We start from the raw sequence: 23,773 nt of genomic DNA on the forward strand, positions 1-23,773 counted from the left end.
ATGCTACATGATGTGATGCTACATGATGCTACATGATGCTACATGATGCTACATGATGTGATGCTACATGATGCTACATGATGTGATGCTACATGATGCTACATGATGTGATGCTACATGATGCTACATGATGTGATGCTACATGATGTGATGCTACATGATGTGATGCTACATGATGCTACATGATGCTACATGATGTGATGCTACATGATGTGATGCTACATGATGTGATGCTACATGATGCTACATGATGTGATGCTACATGATGCTACATGATGCTACATGATGCTACATGATGTGATGCTACATGATGTGATGCTACATGATGCTACATGATGTGATGCTACATGATGTGATGCTACATGATGTGATGCTACATGATGTGATGCTACATGATGCTACATGATGCTACATGATGTGATGCTACATGATGCTACATGATGTGATGCTACATGATGCTACATGATGTGATGCTACATGATGCTACATGATGTGATGCTACATGATGTGATGCTACATGATGTGATGCTACATGATGCTACATGATGTGATGCTACATGATGCTACATGATGCTACATGATGTGATGCTACATGATGTGATGCTACATGATGCTACATGATGTGATGCTACATGATGCTACATGATGTGATGCTACATGATGTGATGCTACATGATGTGATGCTACATGATGCTACATGATGTGATGCTACATGATGTGATGCTACATGATGCTACATGATGTGATGCTACATGATGCTACATGATGTGATGCTACATGATGCTACATGATGTGATGCTACATGATGTGATGCTACATGATGTGATGCTACATGATGTGATGCTACATGATGCTACATGATGTGATGCTACATGATGCTACATGATGTGATGCTACATGATGTGATGCTACATGATGCTACATGATGCTACATGATGCTACATGATGCTACATGATGCTACATGATGTGATGCTACATGATGTGATGCTACATGATGCTACATGATGCTACATGATGCTACATGATGTGATGCTACATGATGCTACATGATGTAATGCTACATGATGCTACATGATGCTACATGATGTGATGCTACATGATGCTACATGATGTGATGCTACATGATGCTACATGATGTGATGCTACATGATGCTACATGATGCTACATGATGCTACATGATGTGATGCTACATGATGCTACATGATGCTACATGATGTGATGCTACATGATGTGATGCTACATGATGCTACATGATGCTACATGATGTGATGCTACATGATGTGATGCTACATGATGCTACATGATGTGATAATACATGATGTGATGCTACATGATGCTACATGATGTGATGCTACATGATGTGATGCTACATGATGTGATGCTACATGATGTGATGCTACAAGATGCTACATGATGTGATGCTACATGATGTGATGCTACATGATGTGATGCATACATGATGTGATGCTACATGATGTGATGCTACATGATGCTACATGATGCTACATGATGTGATGCTACATGATGTGATGCTACATGATGTGATGCTACATGATGCTACATGATGTGATGCTACATGATGTGATGCTACATGATGCTACATGATGTGATGCTACATGATGCTACATGATGCTACATGATGTGATGCTACATGATGTGATGCTACATGATGCTACATGATGTGATGCTACATGATGTGATGCTACATGATGTGATGCTACATGATGTGATGCTACATGATGCTACATGATGTGATGCTACATGATGTGATGCTACATGATGTGATGCTACATGATGTGATGCTACATGATGTGATGCTACATGATGCTATATGATGTGATGCTACATGATGCTACATGATGTGATGCTACATGATGCTACATGATGTGATGCTACATGATGCTACATGATGCTACATGATGTGATGCTACATGATGCTACATGATGCTACATGATGTGATGCTACATGATGTGCTGCTACATGATGCTACATGATGTGATGCTACATGATGCTACATGATGCTACATGATGTGATGCTACATGATGTGATGCTACATGATGCTACATGATGCTACATGATGCTACATGATGTGATGCTACATGATGTGATGCTACATGATGCTACATGATGCTACATGATGTGATGCTACATGATGCTACATGATGTGATGCTACATGATGCTACATGATGCTACATGATGTGATGCTACATGATGTGATGCTACATGATGCTACATGATGTGATGCTACATGATGTGATGCTACATGATGCTACATGATGTGATGCTACATGATGCTACATGATGTGATGCTACATGATGCTATATGATGCTACATGATGCTACATGATGCTACATGATGTGATGCTACATGATGCTACATGATGTGATGCTACATGATGCTACATGATGCTATATGATGCTACATGATGCTACATGATGCTACATGATGTGATGCTACATGATGTGATGCTACATGATGCTACATGATGTGATGCTACATGATGCTACATGATGCTACATGATGCTACATGATGTGATGCTACATGATGTGATGCTATATGATGTGATGCTACATGATGCTACATGATGTGATGTTACATGATGTGATGCTACATGATGCTACATGATGTGATGCTACATGATGTGATGCTATATGATGTGATGCTACATGATGCTACATGATGTGATGCTACATGATGTGATGCTACATGATGCTACATGATGTGATGCTACATGATGTGATGCTACATGATGCTACATGATGTGATGCTACATGATGCTACATGATGTGATGCTACATGATGTGATGCTACATGATGTGATGCTACATGATGTGATGCTACATGATGTGATGCTACATGATGCTACATGATGTGATGCTACATGATGTGATGCTACATGATGTGATGCTACATGATGTGATGCTACATGATGCTACATGATGTGATGCTACATGATGTGATGCTACATGATGTGATGCTACATGATGCTACATGATGTGATGCTACATGATGCTACATGATGTGATGCTACATGATGTGATGCTACATGATGTGATGCTACATGATGTGATGCTACATGATGCTACATGATGTGATGCTACATGATGCTACATGATGTGATGCTACATGATGCTACATGATGCTACATGATGTGATGCTACATGATGTGATGCTACATGATGTGATGCTACATGATGTGATGCTACATGATGCTACATGATGCTACATGATGCTACATGATGCTACATGATGCTACATGATGTGATGCTACATGATGTGATGCTACATGATGTGATGCTACATGATGTGATGCTACATGATGCTACATGATGCTACATGATGCTACATGATGCTACATGATGTGATGCTACATGATGCTACATGATGTGATGCTACATGATGTGATGCTACATGATGCTACATGATGTGATGCTACATGATGTGATGCTACATGATGCTACATGATGCTACATGATGTGATGCTACATGATGTGATGCTACATGATGTGATGCTACATGATGTGATGCTACATGATGTGATGCTACATGATGCTACATGATGCTACATGATGCTACATGATGTGATGCTACATGATGTGATGCTACATGATGCTACATGATGTGATGCTACATGATGTGATGCTACATGATGTGATGCTACATGATGTGATGCTACATGATGTGATGCTACATGATGCTACATGATGTGATGCTACATGATGTGATGCTACATGATGCTACATGATGTGATGCTACATGATGTGATGCTACATGATGCTACATGATGTGATGCTACATGATGTGATGCTACATGATGTGATGCTACATGATGCTACATGATGCTACATGATGCTACATGATGTGATGCTACATGATGTGATGCTACATGATGTGATGCTACATGATGTGCTGCTACATGATGCTACATGATGCTACATGATGTGATGCTACATGATGTGATGCTACATGATGTGATGCTACATGATGTGATGCTACATGATGCTACATGATGTGATGCTACATGATGCTACATGATGTGATGCTACATGATGTGATGCTACATGATTGATGCTACATGATGTGATGCTACATGATGTGATGCTACATGATGTGATGCTACATAATGCTACATGATGTGATGCTACATGATGCTACATGATGTGATGCTACATGATGCTACATGATGCTACATGATGTGATGCTACATGATGTGATGCTACATGATGTGATGCTACATGATGTGATGCTACATGATGTGATGCTACATGATGCTACATGATGCTACATGATGCTACATGATGCTACATGATGTGATGCTACATGATGTGATGCTACATGATGTGATGCTACATGATGTGATGCTACATGATGCTACATGATGCTACATGATGCTACATGATGTGATGCTACATGATGCTACATGATGTGATGCTACATGATGTGATGCTACATGATGCTACATGATGTGATGCTACATGATGTGATGCTACATGATGCTACATGATGTGATGCTACATGATGTGATGCTACATGATGTGATGCTACATGATGTGATGCTACATGATGTGATGCTACATGATGTGATGCTACATGATGCTACATGATGCTACATGATGTGATGCTACATGATGTGATGCTACATGATGCTACATGATGTGATGCTACATGATGTGATGCTACATGATGCTACATGATGTGATGCTACATGATGTGATGCTACATGATGCTACATGATGTGATGCTACATGATGTGATGCTACATGATGCTACATGATGTGATGCTACATGATGTGATGCTACATGATGCTACATGATGTGATGCTACATGATGTGATGCTACATGATGTGATGCTACATGATGTGATGCTACATGATGCTACATGATGCTACATGATGCTACATGATGTGATGCTACATGATGTGATGCTACATGATGTGATGCTACATGATGTGCTGCTACATGATGCTACATGATGCTACATGATGTGATGCTACATGATGTGATGCTACATGATGTGATGCTACATGATGTGATGCTACATGATGTGATGCTACATGATGCTACATGATGTGATGCTACATGATGCTACATGATGCTACATGATGTGATGCTACATGATGCTACATGATGTGATGCTACATGATGCTACATGATGCTACATGATGTGATGCTACATGATGTGATGCTACATGATGTGATGCTACATGATGCTACATGATGCTACATGATGTGATGCTACATGATGCTACATGATGCTACATGATGTGATGCTACATGATGTGATGCTACATGATGCTACATGATGTGATGCTACATGATGTGATGCTACATGATGCTACATGATGCTACATGATGTGATGCTACATGATGTGATGCTACATGATGCTACATGATGTGATGCTACATGATGTGATGCTACATGATGTGATGCTACATGATGCTACATGATGTGATGCTACATGATGTGATGCTACATGATGTGATGCTACATGATGTGATGCTACATGATGCTACATGATGCTACATGATGCTACATGATGTGATGCTACATGATGTGATGCTACATGATGTGATGCTACATGATGTGCTGCTACATGATGCTACATGATGCTACATGATGTGATGCTACATGATGTGATGCTACATGATGTGATGCTACATGATGTGATGCTACATGATGTGATGCTACATGATGTGATGCTACATGATGCTACATGATGTGATGCTACATGATGCTACATGATGTGATGCTACATGATGCTACATGATGCTACATGATGTGATGCTACATGATGCTACATGATGTGATGCTACATGATGCTACATGATGCTACATGATGTGATGCTACATGATGTGATGCTACATGATGTGATGCTACATGATGCTACATGATGCTACATGATGTGATGCTACATGATGCTACATGATGCTACATGATGTGATGCTACATGATGTGATGCTACATGATGCTACATGATGTGATGCTACATGATGTGATGCTACATGATGCTACATGATGTGATGCTACATGATGTGATGCTACATGATGTGATGCTACATGATGCTACATGATGTGATGCTACATGATGTGATGCTACATGATGTGATGCTACATGATGTGATGCTACATGATGCTACATGATGTGATGCTACATGATGTGATGCTACATGATGCTACATGATGTGATGCTACATGATGCTACATGATGTGATGCTACATGATGTGATGCTACATGATGCTACATGATGCTACATGATGTGATGCTACATGATGCTACATGATGTGATGCTACATGATGTGATGCTACATGATGCTACATGATGCTACATGATGTGATGCTACATGATGCTACATGATGCTACATGATGCTACATGATGCTACATGATGTGATGCTACATGATGCTACATGATGTGATGCTACATGATGCTACATGATGTGATGCTACATGATGCTACATGATGCTACATGATGCTACATGATGCTACATGATGTGATGCTACATGATGTGATGCTACATGATGCTACATGATGTGATGCTACATGATGTGATGCTACATGATGTGATGCTACATGATGTGATGCTACATGATGCTACATGATGTGATGCTACATGATGTGATGCTACATGATGCTACATGATGTGATGCTACATGATGCTACATGATGCTACATGATGCTACATGATGTGATGCTACATGATGCTACATGATGCTACATGATGTGATGCTACATGATGTGATGCTACATGATGCTACATGATGTGATGCTACATGATGTGATGCTACATGATGCTACATGATGTGATGCTACATGATGTGATGCTACATGATGTGATGCTACATGATGCTACATGATGTGATGCTACATGATGCTACATGATGATGCTACATGATGTGATGCTACATGATGTGATGCTACATGATGCTACATGATGTGATGCTACATGATGCTACATGATGTGATGCTACATGATGTGATGCTACATGATGTGATGCTACATGATGCTACATGATGTGATGCTACATGATGCTACATGATGCTACATGATGCTACATGATGCTACATGATGTGATGCTACATGATGCTACATGATGTGATGCTACATGATGCTACATGATGCTACATGATGCTACATGATGCTACATGATGCTACATGATGCTACATGATGTGATGCTACATGATGGAGCTACATGATGCTACATGATGTGATGCTACATGATGCTACATGAATGCTACATGATGCTACATGATGCTACATGATGCTACATGATGCTACATGGCTACATGTGATGCTACATGATGCTACATGATGCTACATGATGTGATGCTACATGATGCTACATGATGTGATGCTACATGATGTGATGCTACATGATGCTACATGATGTGATGCTACATGATGTGATGCTACATGATGCTACATGATGTGATGCTACATGATGCTACATGATGCTACATGATGCTACATGATGTGATGCTACATGATGCTACATGATGTGATGCTACATGATGCTACATGATGTGATGCTACATGATGCTACATGATGTGATGCTACATGATGTGATGCTATATGATGTGATGCTACATGATGCTACATGATGCTACATGATGTGATGCTACATGATGTGATGCTACATGATGCTACATGATGTGATGCTACATGATGCTACATGATGCTACATGATGCTACATGATGTGATGCTACATGATGTGATGCTACATGATGCTACATGATGTGATGCTACATGATGTGATGCTACATGATGCTGATGCTACATGATGTGATGCTACATGATGCTACATGATGCTACATGATGTGATGTACTTGATGCTACATGATGTGATGCTACATGATGCTACATGATGTGATGCTACATGATGCTACATGATGTGATGCTACATGATGTGATGCTACATGATGTGATGCTACATGATGCTACATGATGTGATGCTACATGATGCTACATGATGCTACATGATGTGATGCTACATGATGTGATGCTACATGATGCTACATGATGTGATGCTACATGATGCTACATGATGTGATGCTACATGATGTGATGCTACATGATGTGATGCTACATGATGCTACATGATGATGCTACATGATGTGATGCTACATGATGCTACATGATGTGATGCTACATGATGCTACATGATGTGATGCTACATGATGCTACATGATGTGATGCTACATGATGTGATGCTACATGATGTGATGCTACATGATGTGATGCTACATGATGCTACATGATGTGATGCTACATGATGCTACATGATGTGATGCTACATGATGTGATGCTACATGATGCTACATGATGCTACATGATGCTACATGATGTGATGCTACATGATGCTACATGATGCTACATGATGCTACATGATGTGATGCTACATGATGCTACATGATGTGATGCTACATGATGCTACATGATGCTACATGATGCTACATGATGTGATGCTACATGATGCTACATGATGTGATGCTACATGATGCTACATGATGCTACATGATGCTACATGATGTGATGCTACATGATGCTACATGATGCTACATGATGTGATGCTACATGATGTGATGCTACATGATGCTACATGATGCTACATGATGTGATGCTACATGATGTGATGCTACATGATGCTACATGATGTGATGCTACATGATGTGATGCTACATGATGCTACATGATGTGATGCTACATGATGTGATGCTACATGATGTGATGCTACATGATGTGATGCTACATGATGCTACATGATGTGATGCTACATGATGTGATGCTACATGATGTGATGCTACATGATGTGATGCTACATGATGTGATGCTACATGATGCTACATGATGCTACATGATGTGATGCTACATGATGTGATGCTACATGATGTGATGCTACATGATGTGATGCTACATGATGCTACATGATGTGATGCTACATGATGTGATGCTACATGATGCTACATGATGTGATGCTACATGATGCTACATGATGCTACATGATGTGATGCTACATGATGTGATGCTACATGATGCTACATGATGTGATGCTACATGATGTGATGCTACATGATGTGATGCTACATGATGTGATGCTACATGATGCTACATGATGTGATGCTACATGATGTGATGCTACATGATGTGATGCTACATGATGTGATGCTACATGATGCTACATGATGTGATGCTACATGATGCTACATGATGTGATGCTACATGATGCTACATGATGTGATGCTACATGATGCTACATGATGCTACATGATGTGATGCTACATGATGCTACATGATGCTACATGATGTGATGCTACATGATGTGCTGCTACATGATGCTACATGATGTGATGCTACATGATGCTACATGATGCTACATGATGTGATGCTACATGATGTGATGCTACATGATGCTACATGATGCTACATGATGCTACATGATGTGATGCTACATGATGTGATGCTACATGATGCTACATGATGCTACATGATGTGATGCTACATGATGCTACATGATGTGATGCTACATGATGCTACATGATGCTACATGATGTGATGCTACATGATGTGATGCTACATGATGCTACATGATGTGATGCTACATGATGTGATGCTACATGATGCTACATGATGTGATGCTACATGATGTGATGCTACATGATGCTACATGATGTGATGCTACATGATGCTATATGATGCTACATGATGCTACATGATGCTACATGATGTGATGCTACATGATGCTACATGATGTGATGCTACATGATGCTACATGATGCTATATGATGCTACATGATGCTACATGATGCTACATGATGTGATGCTACATGATGTGATGCTACATGATGCTACATGATGTGATGCTACATGATGCTACATGATGCTACATGATGCTACATGATGTGATGCTACATGATGTGATGCTATATGATGTGATGCTACATGATGCTACATGATGTGATGTTACATGATGTGATGCTACATGATGCTACATGATGTGATGCTACATGATGTGATGCTATATGATGTGATGCTACATGATGCTACATGATGTGATGCTACATGATGTGATGCTACATGATGCTACATGATGTGATGCTACATGATGTGATGCTACATGATGCTACATGATGTGATGCTACATGATGCTACATGATGTGATGCTACATGATGTGATGCTACATGATGTGATGCTACATGATGTGATGCTACATGATGCTAGATGATGTGATGCTACATGATGTGATGCTACATGATGTGATGCTACATGATGTGATGCTACATGATGCTACATGATGTGATGCTACATGATGTGATGCTACATGATGTGATGCTACATGATGCTACATGATGTGATGCTACATGATGCTACATGATGTGATGCTACATGATGTGATGCTACATGATGTGATGCTACATGATGTGATGCTACATGATGCTACATGATGTGATGCTACATGATGCTACATGATGTGATGCTACATGATGCTACATGATGCTACATGATGTGATGCTACATGATGTGATGCTACATGATGTGATGCTACATGATGTGATGCTACATGATGTGATGCTACATGATGCTACATGATGCTACATGATGCTACATGATGCTACATGATGTGATGCTACATGATGTGATGCTACATGATGTGATGCTACATGATGTGATGCTACATGATGCTACATGATGCTACATGATGCTACATGATGTGATGCTACATGATGCTACATGATGTGATGCTACATGATGTGATGCTACATGATGCTACATGATGTGATGCTACATGATGTGATGCTACATGATGCTACATGATGCTACATGATGTGATGCTACATGATGTGATGCTACATGATGTGATGCTACATGATGTGATGCTACATGATGTGATGCTACATGATGTGATGCTACATGATGCTACATGATGCTACATGATGCTACATGATGTGATGCTACATGATGTGATGCTACATGATGCTAAATGATGTGATGCTACATGATGTGATGCTACATGATGTGATGCTACATGATGTGATGCTACATGATGTGATGCTACATGATGCTACATGATGTGATGCTACATGATGTGATGCTACATGATGCTACATGATGTGATGCTACATGATGTGATGCTACATGATGCTACATGATGTGATGCTACATGATGTGATGCTACATGATGTGATGCTACATGATGTGATGCTACATGATGCTACATGATGCTACATGATGCTACATGATGTGATGCTACATGATGTGATGCTACATGATGTGATGCTACATGATGTGCTGCTACATGATGCTACATGATGCTACATGATGTGATGCTACATGATGTGATGCTACATGATGTGATGCTACATGATGTGATGCTACATGATGCTACATGATGTGATGCTACATGATGCTACATGATGTGATGCTACATGATGTGATGCTACATGATGTGATGCTACATGATGTGATGCTACATGATGTGATGCTACATGATGTGATGCTACATGATGCTACATGATGTGATGCTACATGATGCTACATGATGTGATGCTACATGATGCTACATGATGCTACATGATGTGATGCTACATGATGTGATGCTACATGATGTGATGCTACATGATGTGATGCTACATGATGTGATGCTACATGATGCTACATGATGCTACATGATGCTACATGATGCTACATGATGTGATGCTACATGATGTGATGCTACATGATGTGATGCTACATGATGTGATGCTACATGATGCTACATGATGCTACATGATGCTACATGATGTGATGCTACATGATGCTACATGATGTGATGCTACATTATGTGATGCTACATGATGCTACATGATGTGATGCTACATGATGTGATGCTACATGATGCTACATGATGCTACATGATGTGATGCTACATGATGTGATGCTACATGATGTGATGCTACATGATGTGATGCTACATGATGTGATGCTACATGATGTGATGCTACATGATGCTACATGATGCTACATGATGCTACATGATGTGATGCTACATGATGTGATGCTACATGATGCTACATGATGTGATGCTACATGATGTGATGCTACATGATGCTACATGATGTGATGCTACATGATGTGATGCTACATGATGCTACATGATGTGATGCTACATGATGTGATGCTACATGATGCTACATGATGTGATGCTACATGATGTGATGCTACATGATGCTACATGATGTGATGCTACATGATGTGATGCTACATGATGTGATGCTACATGATGTGATGCTACATGATGCTACATGATGCTACATGATGCTACATGATGTGATGCTACATGATGTGATGCTACATGATGTGATGCTACATGATGTGCTGCTACATGATGCTACATGATGCTACATGATGTGATGCTACATGATGTGATGCTACATGATGTGATGCTACATGATGTGATGCTACATGATGTGATGCTACATGATGTGATGCTACATGATGCTACATGATGTGATGCTACATGATGCTACATGATGTGATGCTACATGATGCTACATGATGCTACATGATGTGATGCTACATGATGCTACATGATGTGATGCTACATGATGCTACATGATGCTACATGATGTGATGCTACATGATGTGATGCTACATGATGTGATGCTACATGATGCTACATGATGCTACATGATGTGATGCTACATGATGCTACATGATGCTACATGATGTGATGCTACATGATGTGATGCTACATGATGCTACATGATGTGATGCTACATGATGTGATGCTACATGATGCTACATGATGCTACATGATGTGATGCTACATGATGTGATGCTACATGATGTGATGCTACATGATGCTACATGATGTGATGCTACATGATGTGATGCTACATGATGTGATGCTACATGATGTGATGCTACATGATGCTACATGATGCTACATGATGCTACATGATGTGATGCTACATGATGTGATGCTACATGATGTGATGCTACATGATGTGCTGCTACATGATGCTACATGATGCTACATGATGTGATGCTACATGATGTGATGCTACATGATGTGATGCTACATGATGTGATGCTACATGATGTGATGCTACATGATGTGATGCTACATGATGCTACATGATGTGATGCTACATGATGCTACATGATGTGATGCTACATGATGCTACATGATGTGATGCTACATGATGCTACATGATGCTACATGATGTGATGCTACATGATGCTACATGATGTGATGCTACATGATGCTACATGATGCTACATGATGTGATGCTACATGATGTGATGCTACATGATGTGATGCTACATGATGCTACATGATGCTACATGATGTGATGCTACATGATGCTACATGATGCTACATGATGTGATGCTACATGATGTGATGCTACATGATGCTACATGATGTGATGCTACATGATGTGATGCTACATGATGCTACATGATGTGATGCTACATGATGTGATGCTACATGATGTGATGCTACATGATGTGATGCTACATGATGCTACATGATGTGATGCTACATGATGTGATGCTACATGATGTGATGCTACATGATGTGATGCTACATGATGTGATGCTACATGATGTGATGCTACATGATGCTACATGATGTGATGCTACATGATGCTACATGATGTGATGCTACATGATGTGATGCTACATGATGCTACATGATGCTACATGATGTGATGCTACATGATGCTACATGATGTGATGCTACATGATGTGATGCTACATGATGTGATGCTACATGATGCTACATGGTGTGATGCTACATGATGTGATGCTACATGATGCTACATGATGTGATGCTACATGATGCTACATGATGTGATGCTACATGATGTGATGCTACATGATGTGATGCTACATGATGTGATGCTACATGCTACATGATGCTACATGATGTGATGCTACATGATGCTACATGATGTGATGCTACATGATGTGATGCTACATGATGCTACATGATGTGATGCTACATGATGTGATGCTACATGATGTGATGCTACATGATGTGATGCTACATGATGTGATGCTACATGATGCTACATGATGCTACATGATGTGATGCTACATGATGTGATGCTACATGATGTGATGCTACATGATGCTACATGATGTGATGCTACATGCTACATGATGTGATGCTACATGATGCTACATGATGCTACATGATGTGATGCTACATGATGTGATGCTACATGATGTGATGCTACATGATGCTACATGATGTGATGCTACATGATGTGATGCTACATGATGTGATGCTACATGATGCTACATGATGCTACATTATGTGATGCTACATGATGTGATGCTACATGATGTGATGCTACATGATGCTACATGATGTGATGCTACATGATGTGATGCTACATGATGTGATGCTACATGATGCTACATGATGTGATGCTACATGATGCTACATGATGTGATGCTACATGATGCTACATGATGTGATGCTACATGATGTGATGCTACATGATGCTACATGATGCTACATGATGTGATGCTACATGATGTGATGCTACATGATGTGATGCTACATGATGTGATGCTACATGATGCTACATGATGCTACATGATGCTACATGATGTGATGCTACATGATGCTACATGATGCTACATGATGTGATGCTACATGATGCTACATGATGTGATGCTACATTATGCTACATGATGCTACATGATGTGATGCTACATGATGTGATGCTACATGATGTGATGCTACATGATGCTACATGATGTGATGCTACATGATGTGATGCTACATGATACTACATGATGCTACATGATGCTACATGATGCTACATGATGTGATGCTACATGATGCTACATGATGTGATGCTACATGATGCTACATGATGCTACATGATGTGATGCTACATGATGTGATGCTACATGATGCTACCTGATGTGATGCTACATGATGCTACATGATGTGATGCTACATGATGCTACATGATGTGATGCTACATGATGCTACATGATGTGATGCTACATGATGTGATGCTACATGATGTGATGCTACATGATGCTACATGATGCTACATGATGCTACATGATGCTACATGATGTGATGCTACATGATGTGATGCTACATTATGCTACATGATGCTACATGATGTGATGCTACATGATGTGATGCTACATGATGTGATGCTACATGATGTGATGCTACATGATGTGATGCTACATGATGCTACATGATGTGATGCTACATGATGTGATGCTACATGATGCTACATGATGCTACATGATGCTACATGATGTGATGCTACATGATGCTACATGATGTGATGCTACATGATGCTACATGATGCTACATGATGTGATGCTACATGATGTGATGCTACATGATGTGATGCTACATGATGCTACATGATGTGATGCTACATGATGCTACATGATGCTACATGATGCTACATGATGTGATGCTACATGATGTGATGCTACATGATGTGATGCTACATGATGCTACATGATGCTACATGATGTGATGCTACATGATGTGATGCTACATGATGCTACATGATGTGATGCTACATGATGTGATGCTACATGATGTGATGCTACATGATGTGATGCTACATGATGCTACATGATGTGATGCTACATGATGCTACATGATGTGATGCTACAGTATGTGATGCTACATGATGTGATGCTACATGATGTGATGCTACATGATGCTACATGATGTGATGCTACATGATGTGATGCTACATGATGTGATGCTACATGATGCTACATGATGCTACATGATGCTACATGATGTGATGCTACATGATGCTACATGATGCTACATGATGTGATGCTACATGATGTGATGCTACATGATGTGATGCTACATGATGCTACATGATGTGATGCTACATGATGCTACATGATGCTACATGATGTGATGCTACATGATGTGATGCTACATGATGTGATGCTACATGATGTGATGCTACATGATGCTACATGATGTGATGCTACATGATGTGATGCTACATGATGCTACATGATGCTACATGATGTGATGCTACATGATGTGATGCTACATGATGTGATGCTACATGATGTGATGCTACATGATGTGATGCTACATGATGCTACATGATGCTACATGATGCTACATGATGCTACATGATGTGATGCTACATGATGTGATGCTACATGATGTGATGCTACATGATGCTACATGATGCTACATGATGTGATGCTACATGATGCTACATGATGTGATGCTACATGATGTGATGCTACATGATGTGATGCTACATGATGCTACATGATGCTACATGATGTGATGCTACATGATGTGATGCTACATGATGTGATGCTACATGATGCTACATGATGTGATGCTACATGATGTGATGCTACATGATGTGATGCTACATGATGCTACATGATGTGATGCTACATGATGTGATGCTACATGATGTGATGCTACATGATGCTACATGATGTGATGCTACATGATGTGATGCTACATGATGTGATGCTACATGATGCTACATGATGTGATGCTACATGATGCTACATGATGTGATGCTACATGATGCTACATGATGTGATGCTACATGATGTGATGCTACATGATGCTACATGATGATACATGATGCTACATGATTCTACATGATGTGATGCTACATGATGTGATGCTACATGATGCTACATGATGTGATGCTACATGATGTGATGCTACATGATGTGATGCTATATGATGTGATGCTATATGATGTGATGCTACATGATGTGATGCTACATGATGTGATGCTACATGATGCTACATGATGTGATGCTACATGATGCTACATGATGTGATGCTACATGATGTGATGCTACATGATGCTACATGATGCTACATGATGTGATGCTACATGATGTGATGCTACATGATGTGATGCTACATGATGCTACATGATGCTACATGATGTGATGCTACATGATGTGATGCTACATGATGTGATGCTACATGATGTGATGCTACATGATGCTACATGATGTGATGCTACATGATGTGATGCTACATGATGTGATGCTACATGATGCTACATGATGTGATGCTACATGATGCTACATGATGCTACATGATGTGATGCTACATGATGCTACATGATGCTACATGATGTGATGCTACATGATGCTACATGATGCTACATGATGTGATGCTACATGATGCTACATGATGTGATGCTACATGATGCTACATGATGTGATGCTACATGATGCTACATGATGTGATGCTACATGATGTGATGCTACATGATGTGATGCTACATGATGTGATGCTACATGATGCTACATGATGCTACATGATGCTACATGATGTGATGCTACATGATGTGATGCTACATGATGTGATGCTACATGATGCTACATGATGTGATGCTACATGACGTGTGATGAGACGTGTGGTGACGCGTGTGGTGATGCGTGTGGTGATGCGTGTGGTGATGCTCTGTACGAGAGGAGCGCTGGCTTTCAGATACGGTCCTGGTACTGAGTATGCATATGGCGTGGACGATAACTCATAGGATGTTTCTGGGGGGGGGGGGGGGGGGGGGGACTTCAAACAGACATCTGTGAGCAGGATGTGAGCCAATGGGGATCAGGCCTCGGCTTCATATCAGCAGAAACAGAACCGAGATACTCTGATCAGTAGGGATGGGTACCTTTCACATTTGAACCGGTACCGGTACCGGTACCTGTGAATCGATACCGGTACCCAACGGTACCTTTTTTCGGTACTTTAGTCTCAAGAAATTTTATTTATGTAGCATAGTGATCAGTCATGAAAAAGAAAATCCAAACTTCAAATAACTACAATTTCAACAGTTTTCGGCTTGTCATTGCTCCGACTGCTTTGTTGTTGAGTCAAGTCAAATCCTAGGTAAGCATATATTGTGCGTGTGAACGTTGACATGAAAAGAAAAAAGTAAAAAAAAAAAAAAAAAGAAAAAGTTAATTAAAATTTTTTTGGTATCTCACTTGATTCGATACTCGGTAGTACCGACGTGTTTCGGTTCGGTACCTCAAAAGTACCGAATTCGGTACCCATCCCTACTGATCAGGTATTGAGGGAAAAGACAAATGATGTCTATAGAAAATATTAAATAGGTTTATATTAAATATAAAATCACCCTCTTACTGTCTTTTACTATTATGTACTATGCTAATGATAATAATAATAATGATAATAATAATAATAATAATAATAATAATAATAATAATAATAATAATAATAATAATAATAATAATAATAATAATAATAATAATAATAATAATAATAATAATAATAATAATATATATTCAATTTGTAGGGGCGCTTTATATTTGTGGAAGAAATGTGGTACAGTGTAGAAGAACAAACTAGTAAGAGAGTAAAATAATATAAAATAAGTAGGACTAAAACTAGTAAAAAAGTAAAAGACATAAAATAAGAAGGGCTACTAGTAAAAGAACATAAAATGTGTAGCTAAAACTAGATACAAATCAACAAAATGCTCTATTATAAAGATGTGTTTTGAGGCCCTTTTTTAAAGCATCCATGGTGAGTACTACTATGTCTATACTACTATCTACTATCTACTATGTCTATACTACTATCTACTATCTACTATGTCTATACTACTATCTACTATCTACTATGTCTATACTACTATCTACTATCTACTATGTATATACTACTATCTACTATCTACTATGTCTATACTACTATCTACTATCTACTATGTCTATACTACTATCTACTATCTACTATGTCTATACTACTATCTACTATCTACTATGTCTATACTACTATCTACTATCTACTATGTCTATACTACTATCTGCTATGTCTATACTACTATCTACTATCTACTATGTCTATACTACTATCTACTATCTACTATGTCTATACTACTATCTACTATCTACTATGTCTATACTACTATCTACTATCTACTATGTCTATACTACTATCTACTGTCTACTATGTCTATACTACTATCTACTATCTACTATGTCTATACTACTATCTACTATCTACTATGTCTATACTACTATCTACTATCTACTATGTCTATACTACTATCTGCTATCTACTATGTCTATACTACTATCTACTATCTACTATGTCTATACTACTATCTACTATCTACTATGTCTATACTACTATCTACTGTCTACTATGTCTATACTACTATCTACTATCTACTATGTATATACTACTATCTACTATCTACTATGTCTATACTACTATCTACTATCTACTATGTCTATGTTTTCAGATAGCCAAGTCCACAAAGAACTTTCACACCAACAATACTTCATCTCAGTCTCCTTACAATGAGTGATATTTAGGGCTAGGTATCATTTTTTCCGACACTCCATAGTATCGAAGCAATTCGACCGATACAATAAAAGTATTGAATTTCGATATCGAGCCCTAGTGATGTTTTCCCAAAATGGGTGAGAGCTAACTGGCTCACCTTAATGCGCATACATGTTCCCTCGCTTAAGCACAGACCAGAGTCATCGATTATAAGGCTCTGGCACAGACTAAAGATGGTGCCTAATTGCCTCTACGAATGGAATGTAACACATTTCATTCACAAGTTCTAAAGGGCCCTTTCTCACTCACCCTATTCGTTTCTATTCCGTTCCGTTCTGGCCCGTTCCGAGATCTGATTCGAACCCCCCCCCCCCCCCCTCTCCCCCCTCTAGTTTCCGTACACACTGCAGTCTTGTTTCATTCCGGGTTCTGTTTACGGTTTGCCTTTTGAGCGTTTACGCTTGCCGTAGGCGATGATGTCACGTTCCCGTCACGTTTCCTGCAAAGAAAGTCAACAAGGCGGCGCCGGGCGCCACCATCTTTGCCTGTTTGCCCATTACAGCACTTCTTTTTCAGCAAAGTCTAATAAAAGTGCAATAAACAAAACGGATACATTCACTGTGTGTTCTGCCTGTCATTTGTTGATGAAACAAAACTAACATCAACACAAGTGACCACCAAGAGCGGATAGTTTAGTCTAAAAAAAGATCGGTAGCTACATTGTTAGCTGCATGCTAACGTCAATGGAATATGCCATTATAACCGTATAGCATTGTGGCTAGAAGCTAACGTTAGCTCACGCTAGTTAGCCAGCACCAAACTGATGATATCGGGAGCTATCAGTAGTTAGATAACATTAGAGACAACGCTGTGTGTATTAAACAAAGGTGAATAGATGACTGGGCCATTTTGTTTAATGCTTGTTAAGTTGAAAGAGGAGCTTTGAGCTAACAGGGGCTGATAGCTAACGCTAGCTCATGTTAGCCAGTGGCAGTGCTCAACCAATCGTTAATGCTAGCAGAATGAATGGATGTAAACTTATTTAACATATTGCATAATGGGTACAATACAATACGGCTCAATACAAACAATTGTTAAGGGAATGCAGACTGTTGTAGCTTGGACTGGGGTCCTTATAACAATAACTTGACAACAGGTAGCTGCAGCTATTTGGGACACGGAGCTAGTTAGCTAGCCTGTTCAGAAGCTAACATTATCCCATCGTTTGTGGCAATTATATTACATGTCATTGATCTACTGGTCGACCACGGCCGACTGGTTGGGCACCACTGGTCTAATAGAAATAAATGCATTCAAACAAGAAACTAATGTATAGAAAATAGCATGGCAAACAAAAATTGCCAGGCCTAATGCGAGCCAGGGAAGTGCTGTGCGTTTGTAACGTGGCTTCATGTTTTTCATCCACTTGTTTTTGGTTGAGGTCTGAACTCTCAAATTGCCCATAAATATCGTTTTTGTGGGTATTCTCCAGTTGTTGCTGTGGTGTTATCTGCCCAAAATTCAAGCAAGCATGACAGTAACGACATTGTGTGTGTCGCACGGCGCGATTCCGAGACCACCTAATCCAACTGATCCCGTTCAGCGGGGGGTCAAACGAATCAGCGCCGTTTCGCACCCCAAAAGGGGTGAGTGAGAACACTCCCCCCCGTGCTCCGGGGCGGTGATTCGATCCCAAAGGCTGAGTGAGAAAGGCCCCTTACACACCTGACGACCGGCGCTATTGATATGCAAAGTAGCCCAGGTGGGGTACTTATAGCGAGTTGGCGAGTGAAGCGCATTCCTGTGTGCATGCACGTGCCGTGCACATCCGTGCGTGTGCATGCACGCGCTTCTGCTCACAAAACTTTGGCTGCACTCACTGCAGCCTCGTCCCATGAAGAACGCATCCCTGCTTACCTTCACAGGTCTCAGAGTCCGGGCTGAACAGGTCTCACCTTCACAGGTCTCAGAGTCCGGGCTGAACAGGTCTCACCTTCACAGGTCTCAGAGTCCGGGCTGAACAGGTCTCACCTTCACAGGTCTCAGAGTCCGGGCTGAACAGGTCTCACCTTCACAGGTCTCAGAGTCCGGGCTGAACAGGTCTCACCTTCACAGGTCTCAGAGTCCGGGCTGAACAGGTCTCACCTTCACAGGTCTCAGAGTCCGGGCTGAACAGGTCTCACCTTCACAGGTCTCAGAGTCCGGGCTGAACAGGTCTCACCTTCACAGGTCTCAGAGTCCGGGCTGAACAGGTCTCACCTTCACAGGTCTCAGAGTCCGGGCTGAACAGGTCTCACCTTCACAGGTCTCAGAGTCCGGGCTGAACAGGTAGCCTCGGGGGCAGGTACAGCTGTAGCTTCCAGGGACGTTCCGACACAGACCGTTGTCACAGAGCAGCCTGTTCACCAGGCATTCATCAATATCTGCAACACACAGGCGAGAGGGATAGAGTACGGTGAATGGTGAATGGTATATGGTGCATTTATATAGCAATTTTGTTCACTCACACATTCACACACCGACGGCAGAGGCGACCATGCAAGGTGCCAACCTGCTCATCGGGAGCAGTTAGGGGTTAAGTGTCTTGCTCAAGGACACATCGACACGCTGCCTGGGAGGAGAGGGAATCAAACGGGAACCTCCCAGACGACCGCTCTACCTCCTGAGCCACTTTTATTTTTCATCTGATAACAATGGGTCTCATTCTCCAACAGACTTAAGACAAAAAATTTGCTCTTAGGGCCATTTAAGACATCTTTGATTTTGGGATTCCCCAGCTGTGGATTCGGCTTTATTTGGGAGGAATCATAGTGATTCCTTCATGTCAACTCTACAGGCCTCCTTGGAATTAATTAATCATAATTTAAATAAATATGACAATATTTGTACGATAAAGAATTTCGCAATTGATGTCGGAAAAATAAATAAAATTCAAGCTTAGGGAATGGGGTTGGGGAATCCCAAAATCTAAGGGCGCTTTCACATATAGTTTTGGCGGACTCTGTGCGATTCGGGGGGTGAAGTTGCAACATTGTTGCATTCTTAATTTGGTTCGGTCTGCATTCACATTGCAATTTGTCAAGTGCACCAAACTTTCTGAACAATGTCGCGCGGTCGAAAAGGGCGCTTGTGTGTGTGTGTGTGTGTGTGTGTGTGTGTGTGTGTGTGTGTGTGTGTGTGTGTGTGTGTGTGTGTGTGTGTGTGTGTGTGTGTGTGTGTGTGTGTGTGTGTGTGTGTGTGTGTGTGTGTGTGTGTGTGTGTGTGTGTGTGACTGCGAGCCGGAGGCGGTGCTGGTGATGCCTTCTGATGGTCTCATCTTCGAAAGACTCAACGATATGTTTCGGGCTGGATGTGGGTCTTTCACACCAGAGCTGGCATTGATCCATTGTTCTATTGAAGCCCATTACCACCATCCTCTCGCTAAACAACTTGTACACTGCGTCGTTTGGTCCGCACCAGAGTTCGACTGAGCATTCACACCACCCCAAACCAAGCGGACTATCCGAGGAAACGAACTCTGGTCCGATAGTCCGGACCAAACAGCTCTGGTGTGAAAGCACCCTAAGATGTCTTAAATGGCCCTAAGAGCAAATTTTTTGTCTTAAGTCCGTTGGAGAATGAGACCCAATGTTGATATGTTGGAGCAAAATGATAGATTACACAAACCAGCCGTCCGCCCTCACACACAGAACCAAGGAGGCCAGCCAGGCACTGGGAGGGGAGTGGAAGCACAGGGGGCCAGAACTTTGCCAATGTTTCCTGCATTCATTCTCTAAAATCAACACCAGTGAATGGAATCTTGGACTGAGGCTGGATGATATAACAGTAATGTTTGCATCTTCATTATTACCTTGATAAAAGCCAAGCTAAATACTTTGGGGTTGAATGTTTTTTGGAACTGTCTGCGTTTTATCTGTCTCATGCCAACACTGATTTGAATCTGACAAACTGTAACAAGATTATTATGAATTCATTAATTACAAATTTAAATAAAAATGAACCGCAGCACATTCTGGAAAGTCTTCTGAAATTGGTCAAACTCCCAAACAACGTGTTAAAGACCAGTTCTGACTCCCTGCCATTAACTACCAAACAACGTGTTAAAGGACCAGTCTAATTCTGACTTCCTGCCATTAACTACCAAACAGCGTGTTAAAGGACCAGTCTAATTCTGACTTCCTGCCATTAACTACCAAACAGCGTGTTAAAGGACCAGTCTAATTCTGACTCCCTGCCATTAACTACCAAACAGCGTGTTAAAGGACCAGTCTAATTCTGACTCCCTGCCATTAACTACCAAACAGCGTGTTAAAGGACCAGTCTAATTCTGACTTCCTGCCATTAACTACCAAACAGCGTGTTAAAGGACCAGTCTAATTCTGACTTCCTGCCATTAACTACCAAACAACGTGTTAAAGGACCAGTCTAGTTCTGACTCCCTGCC

The 23,773-nt window shown here is 40.6% G+C and overlaps 1 protein-coding gene across 1 annotated transcript in view; it reads right to left on the bottom strand.

Moving 5' to 3' along the window:
* LOC311237265 (fibrillin-2-like) overlaps nt 1-23,773 on the bottom strand; it is a gene marked incomplete at its 5' end in the record, with an annotated part of 361,408 nt that overhangs the window by 95,989 nt on the left and 241,646 nt on the right. The window contains 1 exon segment of the mRNA XM_084325071.1: nt 21,627-21,752. Coding sequence (XP_084181197.1) covers nt 21,627-21,752 — 126 coding nt within the window.

Source organism: Notolepis coatsorum, assembly GCF_963971535.1.
Source record: "Notolepis coatsorum genome assembly, chromosome: 11".
Taxonomy (NCBI): Eukaryota; Metazoa; Chordata; class Actinopteri; order Aulopiformes; family Paralepididae; genus Notolepis; species Notolepis coatsorum.